This window comes from Girardinichthys multiradiatus, chromosome 4 (assembly GCF_021462225.1).
Source record: "Girardinichthys multiradiatus isolate DD_20200921_A chromosome 4, DD_fGirMul_XY1, whole genome shotgun sequence".
Lineage (NCBI taxonomy): Eukaryota > Metazoa > Chordata > Actinopteri > Cyprinodontiformes > Goodeidae > Girardinichthys > Girardinichthys multiradiatus.
Genome location: NC_061797.1, coordinates 19078065 through 19096457, shown reverse-complemented (window position 1 = coordinate 19096457; position 18393 = coordinate 19078065). Strand labels below are relative to the sequence as shown.

Genomic DNA, 18393 nt, shown 5'->3' with positions numbered 1-18393 from the left:
GCTTTAATATTTTAAAAAGTGTACTGTTCAGTCCTGTATGTCCTAATCTTAGTCTTGTTATTATCATTTCCTCCTTTCCGCTCCTTCTTCCAGTTCTTATTTCTCCGACTGACTTTTTTATTATGTTAAACCATCTTCCTTTATTTTCCCTATCCCACCTTTTCTGCCATTATTTCTTCAGTGTTTGTTTAATAATCCTCCTTGCCTCTAATTTATTGATATAAACTGTAAAATTTATATGATTATAAGTTGCCTTCTTAAACATCCTATCTGACCATTTCATTTCCATTAATTCCAATATGAGCAAATGCTATTGTTAAACTCATTGTTTGTATTCTGAATAATGTAAGTTGTATTTCTAATAAAATATCTGGCCTGCTATCTAAATGATTATGTTCTAGACTCATTAATACAGAGCTCGAATCTGAACAAATTATTGTTTAATGGTCTAATGTCCTCCACCCACTGTACTGCAGTTAAAACTGCTAACATTTCTCCTGTATATACAGATAAACCATTTGTGATTCGTTTTCCAATCCCCACCTGAAACTCTGGTACCATGACTGCCACTCCTATTTTTCCATTTATTTTCGATTCATCTGTATAAATCTGAAAGAACTGATAATAACTGTATAAATATTCCTTTATTGTATTTTGATCTACAAATATTTTGCCTATGGTAAAATCTAGGGTAGTATAACAGGTAGAGGTAGTGTCGGACTTATTTCTACATTTTGTATTTGAAATTCTTCCGTCATCTTTCCAATGAGCCATCCAAAACTTTTAAAATATATATATTTTTTCTGTTTCCCAGCATGACTTTAAGATGTCACGTTTTGGATGATCCGGGTTATTGCCTTGTAGATTTGGCCAGTAATTTATTGATAAATGTGTTCTTCGCAAATCTAACAGCATTTCTCTAATTTCTGTCTCCAGTACTGTTTGTTGGAGTGGGCTGTCAATTCTTGCGCTTCTTCTTCTTATTATTTTGTTTACGAAAAATGCGAAATGGGCAAACAGCGCCTAAAAACCCCTAGCGGCACTCACCGACAACTGCGAGTTTCACCAGAGAAAGATGATGGCGGATAACAAGCCCAACAGGAAAAATAGCTCCGACGACGGAGGTGATACATGTCCTTTTTTGATGTTTAAAACGTAGTTAAAACTGTTAAATGTTATGTGGATGTTCTATCTATTTGCACAAAAGAAGCTCGAACTAAAAGAAGGCGCTTGGTGAACTTCAACGAGATGACTTCATGTTAGCTTTAGCTGGCTAATGCTAGTACCAGTAATGCAGGATTACGGCTACCTGTGGCGATAATTGAAGTATATTAATGAGTTTACAAATAATTAACGGAGCGAATTACTGACCACTGACACGAGTTTGTGAAACTATAGTGTCTTGTTGATTTGTTTCCCTGCTAATTGAAACGAAAGATGCTAGCCGTGGCTAACTTAGCACATTAAGTCGCTTATCTAGTAATACTGCAGGTTCAGGTTAAATCTGACTTTCATTGTTCTGAGATGTTGCACAGGTGGACCTTTTAATGCAAGACAAGTGGTAGAGACTCAAATTACCGTTTGATTTAGTGATGGCTAGACATGCAGGTACAAGAAGCTTCACTCACTTTTGAATACTATTGTTTTTTTTTTTATATGGAGTAGTTTTTAAGTTTGTTTTAAAGGTCACAGCATAATAGATCACGTAATTAAATATTAGCCCTTCAGTCATCTATTTGGTTAGTGTCTGAGTTGACCTACTTCCAGTTATTTCTGTTTTAAGTAAAACATGCAGTGTACACTGTTTATTATGACCACCTTGATCTAAAGCACAGGGCCTGACTGATTCTGTGTAAAGGCGTTTTAATTGTTTTACCTAAATGGATCTATCTGAATAGTTTGACTAGTATGGTCACATCAGGAGCTGCAGTGACTTAATAATTATATCAGTATATGTCGTTATAGTTTGCAATATCTTTATTTTTCTGGCTATGTTGCTGGCTTCATCACTGGTGAAAACTTTACTTCGACGGCTACTCCCCTTAACTGTGACACTCATACACCAAATTTGCAATCTGATTTCTTAGTAAACAAGAACATAAGTGGTAGCTTTGAACACTCCTGCATCCCACAAAGCCGTTGTTCACCTTGGTGAGTTGTCTTGCCTCAAGCAGGGCCACAGGAGGAGGAGGACAGAGTGAAAACTAAGCCTGTCTCTTGTAGCACTGGGGGGGGAGATGGGACTGCTGTCAAACGCACATCTCACCATCTTACCCCTGAAGATGAGGACCAGTTGTCAGCAGACCAACCAGCACCTTGCAAAACCCCCAAAATTGGCTTCAGCATGGGCAGTAAGATGGCGAAGAAATCAAACCCTATTTCTATCAAACTAGCAGCAACGGTAAGTGTTATGCATTGTGCATTTACAGAATACAAAAATTTACTAGAAAGAAGTCTTTTTATTTGTTTAAAAGTAGTTGCAGAACAGCATAAAATGAACTTGCTAAAATCCAAGGCCTTTGAGTTTATAAAGATAAATTCATTGTATTCCTCAGTGTTTCTGAGTTTTGAAGCAACCCGAACTTATGTAATTTATTTTGGTTACCTATTGCTAAATATGAGGGGATCTTTAAGTCATTTAACAGAACAAGAAGGAAGGATGCTGCCTTGCTGTGCATTTTTACTTTCGTTGCTCTTTTGTGTCCCTGACATGTTCTAGAAACCCAAAGAGACGGCACCATCACTTCCTCCAAAAAAGCTGGTATCTGTTTTTAATGAAGATGACGATGTAAGTACTCACACACACAGTAATGTCATAAGGAAGGAAAAGGAGGATCTGTATCTGACTTTAGCTTCCTCTGTTGTATAGAGTGAACCAGAAGAAATGCCTCCAGAAGCAAAGATGAGGATGAAGAACATTGGGAGGTACAAACGCTGTGACAGTTTCCCGTTTTTGTTTGAATAGATCCGTTTTTTGATTTTTTTTTTTTCCCACAAATGTTTACATACACCGTTTTAAAAAGACAGCTAACTTTTTTTTTTCTTACTGTGTAAAATTAAAGGAGTACAAACCTCCTGTTTTACATCAGTTGGGATTACCCAAATACTGGTCCTTCTCAAAATATTAGCATATTGTGATAAAGTTCATTATTTTCCATAATGTCATGATGAAAATTTAACATTCATATATTTTAGATTCATTGCACACTAACTGAAATATTTCAGGTCTTTTATTGTCTTAATATGGATGATTTTGGCATACAGCTCATGAAAACCCAAAATTCCTATCTCACAAAATTAGCATATCATTAAAAGGGTCTCTAAACGAGCTATGAACCTAATCATCTGAATCAACGAGTTAACTCTAAACACCTGCAAAAGATTCCTGAGGCCTTTAAAACTCCCAGCCTGGTTCATCACTCAAAACCCCAATCATGGGTAAGACTGCCGACCTGACTGCTGTCCAGAAGGCCACTATAGACACCCTCAAGCAAGAGGGTAAGACACAGAAAGTAATTTCTGAACGAATTGGCTGTTCCCAGAGTGCTGTATCAAGGCACCTCAGTGGGAAGTCTGTGGGAAGGAAAAAGTGTGGCGGAAAACGCTGCACAACGAGAAGAGGTGACCGGACCCTGAGGAAGATTGTGGAGAAGGGCCGATTCCAGACCTTGGGGGACCTGCGGAAGCAGTGGACTGAGTCTGGAGTAGAAACATCCAGAGCCACCGTGCACAGGCGTGTGCAGGAAATGGGCTACAGGTGCCGCATTCCCCAGGTCAAGCCACTTTTGAACCAGAAACAGCGGCAGAAGCGCCTGACCTGGGCTACAGAGAAGCAGCACTGGACTGTTGCTCAGTGGTCCAAACTACTTTTTTCGGATGAAAGCAAATTCTGCAAGTCTTTCGGAAATCAAGGTGCCAGAGTCTGGAGGAAGACTGGGGAGAAGGAAATGCCAAAATGCCAGAAGTCCAGTGTCAAGTACCCACAGTCAGTGATGGTCTGGGGTGCCGTGTCAGCTGCTGGTGTTGGTCCACTGTGTTTTATCAAGGGCAGGGTCAATGCAGCTAGCTATCAGGAGATTTTGGAGCACTTCATGCTTCCATCTGCTGAAAAGCTTTATGGAGATGAAGATTTCATTTTTCAGCACGACCTGGCACCTGCTCACAGTGCCATAACCACTGGTAAATGATTTACTGACCATGATATCACTGTGCTCAATTGGCCTGCCAACTCTCCTGACCTGAACCCCATAGAGAATCTGTGGGATATTGTGAAGAGAACGTTGAGAGACTCAAGACCCAACACTCTGGATGAGCTAAAGGCCGCTATCGAAGCATCCTGGGCCTCCATAAGACCTCAGCAGTGCCACAGGCTGATTGCCTCCATGCCACGCCGCATTGAAGCAGTCATTTCTGACAAGGATTCCCGACCAAGTATTGAGTGCATAACTGTACATAATTATTTGAAGGTTGACGTTTTTTGTATTAAAAACACTTTTCTTTTATTGGTCGGATGAAATATGCTAATTTTGTGAGATAGGAATTTTCGGTTTTCATGAGCTGTATGCCAAAATCATCCGTATTAAGACAATAAAAGACCTGAAATATTTCAGTTAGTGTGCAATGAATCTAAAATATGAATGTTAAATTTTCATTGTTACATTATGGAAAATAATGAACTTTATCACAATATGCTAATATTTTGAGAAGGACCTGTAATGTCTACTACTGTCAAATCAAGAATATTGAAAGTGCTAATTTTTATTACTTTAAATCCAAAAATGTACATATGCTGAGACTGCTTTGCCTATTTACAATTTAGGATCGCCCCAATGATGATGTTCAGTGGAGGCTGATCTTGTAAAGTCATGCGTCTTAAGTTGTTCAATGCATTGCCTCCATCTTTGCTTAGATTTCATCTCTGTATTTATTTTTTCCTCTGTTTGAAGACGTGAACGGCTTTAGTTGCATGTGTCTTTTTGATTCAGATGTCTCTGTCGGCAGTAGTTTTTTGCTTCTGTGAAGCATTTTGTGGGTTTTACTTGTAAAAAATGAGGCAAGTTAAAAGCACACATGGGAATGAATTTTAAGCCAAACTGCTTCCTTCAGTGGAAATCATGGAAAAATCCAAAGAAATGATGCAAGATGGAGGGAGGAGAACCGTGGACCTCCACAAGTCTGTTTCAGCCTTGGGAAAAAGTTTTAAATTACTGGAAGTGCCATGTTTATTGCATGTGTAAGCGGCACGAAATATCCAACTATAATGCTGTTCTAGAAGGAGACACGTTCCATATCACATAGATTATCATGTTTTGATACAGAATGTGCAGATAAACCCAAGAACAAAAGTAAAAAACTTTGTGAAAATTCTTTCTGAAGCTGCTGACAGTGTTATGCACAGTGAAGGTAGTCCTGTACCAACATGGACGGAAAGACCAAATCAGCAAGCAAGAAGCTATTACTTCAAAAGCAACATAAAAAACTCAGACTGCAGTTTGCAAATTCACTCAGGGACTAAGACCCTAATGTTTGGAGACATGTCCTGTGGTTTGATGAAACTAACGTAAAAACGTTTGGCCAGGAAGACCGTAGCTGCAGTTGGAAACACAAGTGAGGGAGAAGCTTGATAGTTTCAAACAATCATCTCAGGAGTAGCATGATGTTTATGTAGGGATGTTTGAAGATGGTGTAGTAGCAACCATAAAGTAAAAACTTAGGCGGAAATTGGTCATTTTAAAAGGCAGTCTTCATATTACATTTAGCAAGTAGAAATAACTTTCAGTCTGATTTAAAAAAGAAAAAGGTTTGTCGATTTAATGTCAAAAAACGTCTTTTTATAAGGTGTATGTAAACATCTGGTTTCAACAGCATGTAGATTTGTTTTCACTTTGATTTAAAATGATAAAGACATTCTCTTTTCAGAGAGACACCAACATCTGCAGGCCCTAACTCCTTCAACAAAGGCAAGCAGGGCTTCTCTGATAATCAGAAACTTTGGGAGAGGAAGATGAAGTCCCAGTCTGACAAATAGTAAATCACTACCACAAAATAATGTCACCAATGGAGAGTTTTATACTGGTTAACATTGTCGGATATCTTCGAAGGCTCATTTTTCTCGCTGTAGCCTCGGTTTGTACAGCTCATCAACTCTGTGGGCATGCGATGAAGACTACCTTCAGCCTTCTAACGTGTTTACGCTTCTAACCACAAAAGGTCTATCCTAACTCTAAGGAGAAATCGTCAAGCACCTCTTGTTTCTAGACATGCGGACTGGTAAATGTGGTAGCCAGAAAATAATTTTAAACTTTTTCTTCGTCTTGCTCTTTGTTGGCTGTTTGGATGACTGAGATAGTTGCTATCCTCATGCTGTCATTGTGACTTTCTTGTTCCCTCCTTCAAATGGTTTGGTTTGATCCTGACAAGCACGTTGCTTGTCTGATGTTAATGTAAAAATGTACATAGTGACGACGTTTTATTTTTTGATCCACAAACTAGACCGTGAGTTTAAGTATTAAATGTAGGTGTTTTTGTTTTTCAAATGCATTTCTTTTTTGAATTTAGTTTCTCACCATTATTGCAGAGCCTTTTGCTTTCAGCAGCTCTGTCACCTACGAGTGACAGAGCTTTTTTCTTCTGCCTCTGTCAAACTGGCAAACGTGCAGTCAAAACGTGGTTTATTTGTCATGCTTTCAGTCGGTCTCTCTATTGTGAAATATTTAAAACTAAAATTGCTCCCATTCACACTTTCTTGGTTGCATTTTAGGTACTTTTTCATAAGTTCACTGACAAATTTTGTGCCTAAAACTTTTTTCCCAAAATATACATTTTAGATTTTTTTGTGGATTAACTAACAATTGTTCAGACACCCCCAAATAAAATATATCAACACCTACTATAGTCTTGTTTTTGTGTCAGTCATTTTTCTTGAATATAGACAAATGATTCACGTGTTTCTGTCAGTTATTTATTGCAGACAGCAATAGGAGAAATCCTGATTTACTACATCTTATTGGTGTACATTAGATTTTTTTTCTATAGTATTAAGCTGCAGAGTTGATGGAAATTTGATTAAACTGACAAAATGCTACAGATGGAAAATTACTTTTTTTCTGGCATTTAAAATGAACACTTGGTGAGTTTGCATCTCTGTCACCATGGAGACATTTTTTCATTCAGATCCAACTTTAGACTTACAGTTTTAGTAAAGTCTGTGATTACCAGAGGTTTTAAAATCCTAACATGAATAATGGGTGGGAGTTCTTGTGAGGGAAAATGTTTCCCATATCTCAGTTTTCTTGTGAAGCCAGTCTCGCTCCATGAGCTGGCATGGCTTTCTGCAAAGAGGTCCAGAAGCTTCTGATGGCCGTGGGAGATGTGTCTGTGCTCGTCTGCAGACTGGGGAGCACCTTCAAGGCTCTTTGCACCAGTTTGGGAAGTGGGGGTTCTGGCTGGATGAAAGATGAAGAGGTTCCACCGGTCCATATTAATAGCATCTTGGGGGCAGACATTTGCAGTAGAGCCTAAAGATGTGGAAGAAGTTTAAGTCATTGAGCTTAAAATGATTTTACAATAAATCAGCGTTCAACTGAACCATTTAGAAACTACTAAGCGTTCCCAGTGGTTTTTGTTGTGCATTGTTCTTGGTTTCAGTTTATACCAAAACAGCAATAAAATGACAACAAGCTCTTTGATGTATTTTGCATCGAATCACGGTTTCTAAAACATGATGGTTTTGTCTTTTGAAAGGGTACAAAGTTTAGAGAAACGTAGATGACACTAAAAAGAAATTGGTTTTCTGAAACCCAAAAAGTGTTTTTGTAGGCGTGGGTTTGACACCATTATTTTTTTTTAAATATGCATAAACAAATGAGAATTATCCATAAATATGTAAAAACAAATGTTAGGAGGAACTCAAACTTTTTGAATAATTGTGCAAAAGCATAATTTGTTGCTCATTTGACCTATAGAGCTGATTTAGTCATTTTGCACAAATTTACCAGTTTTAGTATAACTTTTAATAATGTATTTCATTTATTAATAAATCCTTTGTTACATATTTGGATTCTTGTAAACATATACCTGTACACTAAGAGTCAGAAAAATGTCATATTTCATTTACTTTCCCATCTGCACTAAGCTGCATCAGTGCACCAAATGATATCAGGTCATTTTATGTTGTTTCCCCCAAGCAGGTTTTTCAGACGGTTTTCAAAAGACAAAATACTGACAGCTGATAACACTTAAAAACACTTAAAAATATCCAGACTACCCCATGAAAGACTTCATTTTTTGTTATTTGAGAGAGTTTCTATTTTAGTTGTTTTTTCCAGTTTTCTCTAGAGTATACATTGAAGAAACAGACTATACCTCTGCGTTCTGAAAAGCGCTGGCCTACCTTGACTCCTGATTCCAGTACAAACACAGCATTACTGTTGGCGAAATATTCAGCCGACAGGACACAGATGAGCATTCGACTGCTGTTTATTGTGAGAACCACATCGTTTGTGTAAGCTGGAAGGCAAAATCAAATAATTAAAACACACCAGTAACCTTTGTGGAAATAGGATCAGATTTGTGTTTATCTATCACCTCCTCCTGGAAGTATGTCCCTTTCCAGCAGACACACACGATACCCCCACTGGTTCTCTAACACCTGTGGTAGCAGCTTTTCTATTGGTCCCTCACTGCTCTGCATCTTCATGTTAGATTTACATCCTGTCAGCGAAGAAGACAAGAAATGACTTGCTTTATTAACTTTAAATACTGAGCCAGAACCATGATATAATGCATACTGGCCTATACCTCCTGTTTCAGTGTAAGGTTTGGAAGAAGGGGACAAACCATTTGCCTCCTCAACTGATGGAACCGTCCACACGTATGACACAAAAATGTCAAATTGTTTCTCTTCTGCAAGGTAAGAAAGGATATAAAGACTAAAATAAAAGTTAAAACAAACCATCTTTATGATAAGCACCATGGTGTTATCAGAAAACTGCTTTAAGTTGCATGGCTCACTAGAGTGAGATTGTACAATGTCAGACAAAAACGCCATAGCATGCAGTGTGTGTGTATGTGTTTTCTGACCTCCATCGAGTTTTCCAAACTGGAAGTGGGACCTGAAGATTAGTTGTAATTCCAGCCACTTGACATGCACGATGATTCCCAGTCCGGCTACCAGCAGAAAACAGGCAAAGGGATAGCCAACCAGTGATGGCCATTTTACTGAAAGAAAATGACACACACATTCACAAATTGTATTACTGTCTAGCTTTATTACAACATGCAATCAGACAAACTAAGGGACTTTTTTTTTGGAAACTAATCTATATATTAATAAATGATATATAGATTAGAAATAATTGACAGGATATATTATCAATTTTTGCTAATAAAAGTATATATAAAAAACAAATGATCAAAAATGTAAAGATTTTTGATTAATTACTTTTCTGTTATGATTCCCCTCACATTAATTTTCTATCTTTGGAGAGAAAAATAACTGCAACCCTGCATTAATAGTTTTGATAATAACAGTTTCAGTTTTGTGCAGCTATCTTAACACTAAATAATATTAATATTATATTAATACTTAATAAAAATGTCTGCTTGTAGGCACTGTTTGGCTCAGTCCAATATTACATTTTCTAGATCAATCAGTATATAAATGTGTATGCAATTTCTTTTATTAAAATATAAACTAAACAAACTCTCTTTCCACAATCAGAGCAATCAGGAGCTCTGTAAACATACCTTTCTTTCTCCTTTAACAAAAAGTCACAGAACTGTGAAAAATTATTTACCTCTTACAGATTTCTATAGTTTTTGCTTTCTTGTCCCACTTAAATGTTTCAGATCATCAAGCAAATGTTAATATCTGACTAAGGTAACCCGAGTAAATACAAAAAACGTTTCAAATGATGCTTTGATTTATTCAAGGGTCAAAGTCCTTCTGGCTCTAGTGGAAAAGTAAATACCCCTAAACCTGTTAACTGGTTGTTCCACCCATGGTAGCAACACCTGTCAAGTGTTTTTAATAACTGTCAATAGGTTTTTGAAAGAAATTTAGCCAGTTCTGCTTTACGGGATGTTTTATATCAGCTACATTGGAGGGTTTTCCAGCATGAACCATCTGTTTAAGGTCATATCACAGCATCTCAATAAGATTTTAGTCTATATTTTGACTAGATCTCTTCAAAACATTAATTTGTTTTTGAGACATTCAGAGGTGGACTTGCTGATGTGCTTTGGATCATTGTTCTTATGCATAATCTAAGGGCTTAAGTTTAATGTCACAAACTGCTGGCCGGGCATTCCACTTCAGGATTTTCTGCTACAGAGCAGAACTCATGGTTCCATCTATAACAGCAGGTTGTCCAGCTCCTTGAGCAGCGAAGCAGACCCAGACCATCACACTACCACCTATTTTGACTGTAGATATGATGTTCTTTCTTTGAAATACTGTGTTAGTTTAGCACCATATGGAGCAGGACAGCACTTTTCAAAAAGTTCCTCTTTTGTTTCGACAGTACAAAATATTTTCCTAAACGTCTGGGAGATCATCAAGATGATTCTTGATAAATGTGTTTTTGTGTTCCCACTATGTGGGAATTACTTTCTGCTTAGTGCCAGGTTAGTTTGTATAGATTTTCTATTTCCTCCAAAATTACATAATCACTTAGAAACATTCTTGTATTAGGTTAAAATAGTTTGGTCTGATATTAACATTTCTTTGATGATGTGAAACATTTCACTGAGACAAGTAAAGGAGGACATCTGTATGGGGTTAAATACTTTTTCGTAGCACTGTAAACATTTTGCAGCTGAGTCAAGTTTTGTTGTGTGTTTCATATAGAGCTACTGTATTTCAGCAATAATGTAATTCTGATAATTCTAACATGGCTGCTCAAAATCAATAACATATGCAGAACATTAAGGCTACCTTGCATTTTCTTTTGAAGTTTAATTGTGACGCTGTTGTTTCCGACAGCATTGCTAGCGAAGCAGGTGTATGTGTGCTTCAGGTGCTGTGGCATCACTTCTTTTATGATGGATTTCTGTGTTACCTCGACCTTAGGAAACATTGGCTTTACTCTGAAAATTAGCAGAAGGTTAATCTACTTTCAATGCAAAACTGTGAGTACAGTTCAAATCGCTCTTATTTACTCACTGAGCTTGCTCCATGTGTAGCAGGGTCATGTTCTGTATATCGCCACCGAAATTCATGAACCACTGCACTTTTTGAGAAATCTTTTCCTCAACATCAAAGATTACCTCACACTCTAACGTGTGAGGCTGACCTGGAACAGAAAAAAAGTTTTGAAAAAAAGTGTAAAATGCTTTAAAAACAGCAACAATAGGACCAATAATGTAAGGTAGTATTTTATTTTCATATTATTCCATATAGTTGCATCCTAGGGGTTAAATGCACTTACCAAGCTCAACCTTCTCTGTCATGTTAACGGAAGGATACTTAAATTCAGGAGACGAGCTTGAATGTGCTGAGTGGAAACAGGAAATAAAGTTATATTTTCATTCTGCATGTTAAAGGATTGATCAGAAAAAGATGTAATATTAACCAGATATGAAATTTGCTATGACAGACAGAAACTCTCCAATATAAAAACAAACAAACAAAAAGAAAGAAATCAGGATACTGTTAATTTCATCAGTCTTTGGGACTCCTGTGCAGGAAATCTGAGAAGCCAGTTCAGATTTCACAGATGTTCTGTAACTGTCATTAAATCATATACGAAAACTCAGTACACTTTATGCGTTATTAGCCAGGACCAGATTGAGTAGCAATAACCTGAAGTACCCATTTTCTTTGGGATTTTCTTGCCAGTCTCTTATATTGTTGTAGAGGGTCTAGACTTCACCTGAACTATTACAACACAGAGATTCTTCCTCCAAACACGCCCATATAATCATCCCTCCACCACCATGCTGGGCAGAAGGCAGGAGTTTTTATGTTATCATTCAATCAGATGAAAGTTTGCAAACCTAATTTATGCTGCCATTTTATTTTTACAGAAGGGAGGCTTTCTTCTGGCAGACCCTCTAAAAATGCCATACTTGTTTAGTTGTTTTCTATATGTCCTGTCATCAACTTTCTCATTTAACATGCTAATTAAAGCTTCTAGAGTCTGAGGTAGAACTCTTGGTTTTTTTGTAGTTTCTCTAAGTATTGCATGGTCTAAACTTGGGTGAATTTGCTGGGATGTCAATTTTTGGGAGAATTGTTTTTTTTCATAAGTCAATAAACTCAAAGGCTTTTGGTTTTGTTTTTGTTGTGTGTTTTATTGTCTTTTGTGATACTTATACTGTGTTTTTATTCAATTAATTAATGATTTTGGTTAGGGGATGCTTCTTAGAGGTAAATGTATGGACTGGTAGACTAAAAATGTATCACTCATTGGGATTAATAAAGTTGTCTGAACTGAACTGAACTAAATAATCTTTCTCTCTGTAGAATGATTCATTTATAATTATATAGAAATAACCCTTTACAGTCTGGTGAGCAGCAACTACTTGTTCTGTAAGATCTTCCTTACCACTAATTGTATGCTCTAGAGCACTGAACTACTAAACAGTCTGCTTTTAAAGAGGTGGTCACACGTACTTATTGTTCAGCTAATATAATGTATTCAATTGGCTTTACCTGGCACCCATTTTCCCTCTTAGATTCCAAAGAATCAGCAAGGATGTACTTAGTTTTTCACATGACTGTACTGACTGTTATTAAAACCTTGTTTTTTTTTTTACATGAATGTAAATCACATTTGTATGGGTTTTAGTATAGCCACAAAAATAAACAGAAGTTTTGTATTTTTAACTTGCTTTTTTTATTACTATTATGGTGTTAATTAATTAAATATATCTGCCCTTGTTGCTTATCTGCCGCACCGCTCACTGCTACAGCTTACACAACATAACTGTTGATTTCACATGAGAAGCAACACATAGTCAAAGATAAACTGATAGAAGAGGATGACACCCTTTAGGAGGGTTAAGAACAGGCATAGACAAAAGCAGGACTCACGCTCCATTCTTTGCTCCTCTTGGTTCATCCCTAAGATGGGCTGAGGGGGGCCCGGTACCAAAGGTGAATGTCACTCTTTATCTGTTCAATTGTATACTCTGTACACTGATCATTTTGGCATTAAATCTTGATTTTATAATTAACCATTTCTCATTATTTCACAAGGTAAACACTTTACTGGTTTTACTGGTTGGGTCTCGGAACTGGAGAGAAACGGACCCGGTGGTGCACAGGGAGGAAAGAGAGTAAAAACTCCCATTATACAACAAACTTGTATAAAAATGTTTCCAAACTCTGTGAGCATGTTATAGGATTACATTGATCTAATGTTACTAAGTTATTAAGCTGTTTTAAAAAGAGAAGTTATAAAGAGTGTAAAATGCTCTTGTGGATTCCTCACAGCAGTGACAAGTAAACGCAGAAATGAAATAGGTATTATTTACAGTTAACACTGTGAGGGAACATGCTAGTAATGGCTATGTGTCATTGGTACCCAGTGGCTTTTGATGCAAACACCCACCACTCACTTTTACCAGGACCCAGTTTTGCTTTTAGAACTGAGCTTAGTCTTAGAGGCAGAGATTTTACAAGGTTTCAGAAACATTGCTCAGAAACTCTGGTCCATAATGAAGTGATAGAATAAACAATGTTGCTGCAGATTGTGTGACTACACATCCAAGATGCAAAGCTGTTTTATCATTTCCCAAAGGTGCTCTGTTCAAAAGAGATCTGGTGACCATGGAGGTCATTGCAATAGAGTGGTGCATTTATCTATTGGAAGTAGCCATCAGAAGATAGGGGTTATCATAAAGGGATGGACATAGTCAGCAACAATACTTAAGTAGGCTGTGGCATTTAAACCATGCTTAGTTGGTAGTAAGGTGCCCAAAGTGTGCCAAACATTATCCCCCACACTATTACATCATCACCACCAGCCAAGATTGTGCAATCTAAGGAAGGATAGAGTCACGCTTTCATGTTGTTTACAACAAATTTTAACCTTATTATATGAATGCCACAGCTTAGATCGAGACTTATCGGACCAGGTGACAGTCGCCAAACTTTGCAAATTGTAGTCTCAGTTTTCTGTTCATACCTAGTGGCGCTCAATGTGGTCTGCTGCCGCCCATCTGCCTCTATGTTCAATGTGATGTAGTTGACCTTGGTTGTAATGAGTGATTATTTAAACTGTGTAACCTTTCTATCAATCTTAACCGGTCTTCCCATTCTGACCTTTCACATCAATCGGGCATTTGTGTCCACACAATTGGAGCTCATTGGATATTTTCTCTCCTTTTGACTTTTCTCTGTAAATCTGACAAGTGATTGTTCATTAAAATCCCATTAGATCAGCAGTTTCTTAAATATTCAGACCAGTCCGACTGGCTCCTCCAACCATGGTATGCTCAAAGTTACTTATATACGGTTTCAGGGCAACGAGAGGTAGTGCTAGAACATGCGCCCCACATACAGAGGCTATAGTTCGATTCTCAGCCTTGGAACCTTTGCTACATGTCTTCCCCCTTCTCTCTGCCCATTTTCCATCTGAGTACTGCAAATAAACTAGTGCCACAAGAACATAAACAAAATGCATTTAGATGTCAAAAAACAAAGAGTTGCTGACATGAGATTAGTTGATTTGCTGTTATATTTAACAAGCACTTGAACCCTTGTACCTAAGAAATTGGCCAGTGAGTGATTTAAATAATATGAAGTAACTCTATTGTATCTCTTGGTTTATTATTTTTCTAAGCGGTAAAGTTATAAAATAAATTCTGTTTCTGTTCTGTGAATAACAGTTTGTTACATAACGTTGGAAAATCAAAAACATTGGTGCAAAGAAATGGGTGAATGTTTCATATTTAAAATGAACTTGGAATTAGAGTTTAACTGCAGAAAATGCTTCTATACTCTGGTGGGAAAAGGAAAACCACATGTATCAGCGTGAGCGCTCACATTACCACAATGGAAAAACTGAATCTTGCATTTGTGAAACCTCTCCTCTGCCTCAGACTTAAGGACTGACTTTGTATTGCTATTTATTTAGTGATAAACCTGAGTTTAGAAATTTACAAAGGTATAGTATATTAGACGGTCAATCTGTATATTAACCACAACATTGTGTATTTTTGGTCACTACACGTCTACAACAGCAGAGCAAAGATTCCAGGAACCATGTAAACAGTCAATCACTTTTCGCAGAAGAAGCCTCATGGTTTTGGGGATTTCAGTGAACTTATTCAGGGGGTGGGGAAATAAAGACAAACACTTGTGAGGAAAAGATCTCTCAAGTAGTGTCAGTATATAAAATGTTTGGGTGATGCCACATGCTTCCCTATGACCCTTCATTTCATTAACTGTAACGTTTTTAGATTAGAAATAATCATTCTCATTCACAATTCTATGCAAATGATTCTGCACCTGATCACAAGTTGATGCACACATTGATTTAGAATGAAACCCTTTAAACGAAGCGTTGTCTGAAAGGGTAGGAGGAGGTGATGTATGCATACATGTGGAAAAGTGATGAAAATTATGTTTCAAAGAGGGAAAAAGCATTTCTGATCAAGCAAAGTAGAATTAGTCATTATTTCATTGCTTTTGTTAATTAAGCTGAATATCATGAAAAAAAACTTTACTATTTTTGTCACGGGTACAGATTTCATACAGGCTGTATTTGTAGAAGTGTAATTGTAACTAATTTGGTAAAAACCGACTTGATGTATTATTAAAACAGATGCAAGCAGTATGTCTGGTCTGGACTACATAAGAGGTGCTAAGTGACATATCAAAACTTCTGTTTAGATTTGTTTTTTTCTTTAATGTTGACATAAGTGTGATTCACTGTGGTAGTTATGGCATAACACATGCATACTACAGTGGTTCCCTGCAATAGGTAAATGACCTACAAAGCAAATTAGTTTAAAGGGGGGATTGGAAGTAATATATCTTAAACTTAAACAAGTCAACACCATGAAGTTCTATAAGATTAGGTTTTTAGATAATAAACACAGAAATAAGCAACACTCTTACGTATCACTGTGACGTTTACGGCTCTCCTGAAGGTCCACATGACTCCTTGTTCAGTTATTTGTCTGTCACAATAATACACGCCCGTGTCCGATTCATAGACTGTGCAGAGGTGTAGCAGCCCTTTGTTTTCACAGGAAATTCTAGACTGCTCAGATACAGTTTTGTTTTTCTGAAAGAATCCACACATGAGTCAGTTTCTGCTGAGATCTGCCAACATGTTACGTTTTCCATATGACACTGAAGGAGTACCTCATTCACGGAAAACCAATGTAAATAGTTTCTGCAAGGAATTGGTCTTAGATGTTGTAAAATGTTTTTATCTTGCACTTGTATGTACCTCACCTTGTACCAAACCACAGCTGTGTTGTTATAACAGTCACGCCCAGGACAGCGGATTTCCCCACCAGCGTCCACCAGCAACGTCACACTGCTCTCATTTGGCTGAAAACATCTCAAACTAGTTTTATTGATGACCTGCAGAGTCAAGTATGATCTGCAACAACAGGGAGTTGAAACGTTAACCAAAGATCACCCAGTAAAAAAATAATACCATTGACATTCAGGAAGTTGTGATACAAAATTGCAATAAGATCTAACAGTCAACTTATTAGCCTCGATTGGTTGCACTAGAAAATGGATAGATTTGATCAACAACACTCCAGTCAGACCAGTTGTAGTATGCAGATAAATAGAACATTTGCTTTAAGGAACACCTTAAAAATATTAACCTAAAAGTCATAACTCATCAAGCAATATCGTGAATGGAGTTAAAATATGAAGCTGTTGGGCTGAAGGTTCATATCTGTAGTGATGGAGGATATGCAAATGGTTGGCAGAGCAGGAAGGTAAGGAGTGGGAATGAGATGGAGGCAGATTATCTGCTGTCGTCAAGCGAACATCCACAGTAGAGGTTTATGCTGTTAACATCTGATTATAAAGTTTTGTGCTCCACTGTGATAAACTAAATGAACGTCTTTCACAGGTCTGATTAAGACATAGCTTTCAGTTAAAATGAATGCTTTAATCAGGGTCGTACACATACATTCATGACCACATTATTTACCCTGTGAGGCTGCTGTATGTTCCAGAATCTTCCATTTCAGCCACAAACTCTTTCCCACATTCTTTGCCTTTAGTAGCCTTGAACCACTTTATAGGTGACGCCACATGCAATGAATTGCATGGCATCACAAAGACTTCCCCCTCCACAACTTTGTAGTGATAATGCTGATCGGCAGACATGGGTTTTGCAGCTGCATTTTTGTCTAAAATATACAGACAAGCTATTTATAAATTTCTGCATTCAACACATGAATAGTTATGCCTTTTATTATCAGTTTAGCAGATGAAAGCTTGAATGAATACCTCCTTTTGTCCTCCGTTGTGTTTTCCCACAGCATTGATCTGAGATAGTTGGAAAGAGAAAATAAAATAGAACAAATCCGGTTTGCATGCTCTTTCTCCAAAACCACAGGCTTGTTGATACCGTTGATCACAGATCTTTACACCTCACTAATCTTTTTCATGACTAACCAGAAGTGGCTTTAGGGATTTTCTCCTTTTCTCCTTTTCATCGTTAAAGTTCTAGTACTCTCGCTAGAGGGATAAATCTTGTGGTAATACTTTCAAAGGACACCTTGCGCTCTTAGTGGGTTGACACACTGTTTCCTGTTTGCTTGTTTTTGAGTCTGATTTCTATGAAACTTATCATGGTGGCCACTTCCTATATAAATACTATCTCCATGTGGTGTGGAGATGTCATTTTTGGTGTTGAGAGATCCTTTTAAAGATAGGCACAGAATCTTAAAAGAAAAAGCATTGCGAAGACCATGCAAATATTAAAAATGTCCCTCATTGTGAAGTCAAGTTAGAGGATGCAATACTCTTGTCATTCTTGTTATTTTTGCATCCCTGACATATTCTCTATACTTTATAAATAGGAGGATGTTCCCTGAAAATGTAAGGATACATCAGGGAAGATTATGGCATGTGAGCACAACACTAACACCATGCAGCAAATATGCACTATCTTGTTTCTTAATGACTTAATGACAATCTGCTTAATTTATCTATAAGAACAGAGTTTTCTGCACCTCCACTGTCAGTTTGAAGTTCTTGTGAAGGAGGGCAGACTATTAACATAGTCATACCTGATGAAGTCATCACTATAATTTGAACAAGACAGTCAGAGACTACATAACTCCGCCACCCAACGCAGGGTCACTGATGCCATAAAAAAATAAAATCCTGGATCTGGATCATTATCTGAATAACTACCAACATTTTATGGATTCTTCCTTGGACTAAGACACTTCTGGAAAAAT

The 18393-nt window shown here is 37.3% G+C and overlaps 2 protein-coding genes across 4 annotated transcripts; one reads left to right on the top strand and one right to left on the bottom strand.

Annotated features, from left to right (window-relative positions):
* Positions 1-974: 974 nt before the first annotated feature.
* On the top strand, positions 975-6890 carry LOC124867378 (PEST proteolytic signal-containing nuclear protein-like). Of its 2 annotated transcripts, none has more exons than XM_047363795.1 (5): positions 975-1124; positions 2175-2401; positions 2720-2788; positions 2870-2925; positions 5920-6890. In XM_047363795.1, the coding sequence occupies exons 1-5, from the start codon at positions 1076-1078 to the stop codon at positions 6026-6028; spliced, it is 510 nt and encodes a 169-aa protein (XP_047219751.1). In that variant the 5' UTR covers positions 975-1075; the 3' UTR covers positions 6029-6890. The 2 variants fall into 2 exon arrangements, with proteins under 2 accessions (XP_047219751.1, XP_047219750.1); XM_047363794.1 differs by having other exon boundaries at positions 1009-1124; positions 2172-2401.
* Positions 6891-6941: 51 nt separating this feature from the next.
* On the bottom strand, positions 6942-17704 carry LOC124867377 (interleukin-18 receptor accessory protein-like). Of its 2 annotated transcripts, XM_047363792.1 has the most exons (12): positions 17435-17704; positions 17133-17334; positions 16412-16562; positions 16070-16238; positions 11430-11495; positions 11165-11294; positions 10937-11088; positions 9082-9219; positions 8800-8904; positions 8587-8712; positions 8393-8508; positions 6942-7517 (listed from the first exon to the last, which is right to left on the bottom strand). In XM_047363792.1, the coding sequence occupies exons 1-12, from the start codon at positions 17520-17522 to the stop codon at positions 7284-7286; spliced, it is 1677 nt and encodes a 558-aa protein (XP_047219748.1). In that variant the 5' UTR covers positions 17523-17704; the 3' UTR covers positions 6942-7283. The 2 variants fall into 2 exon arrangements, with proteins under 2 accessions (XP_047219748.1, XP_047219749.1); XM_047363793.1 differs by lacking the exon at positions 17133-17334.
* Between the last annotated feature and the right edge of the window lie 689 nt (positions 17705-18393).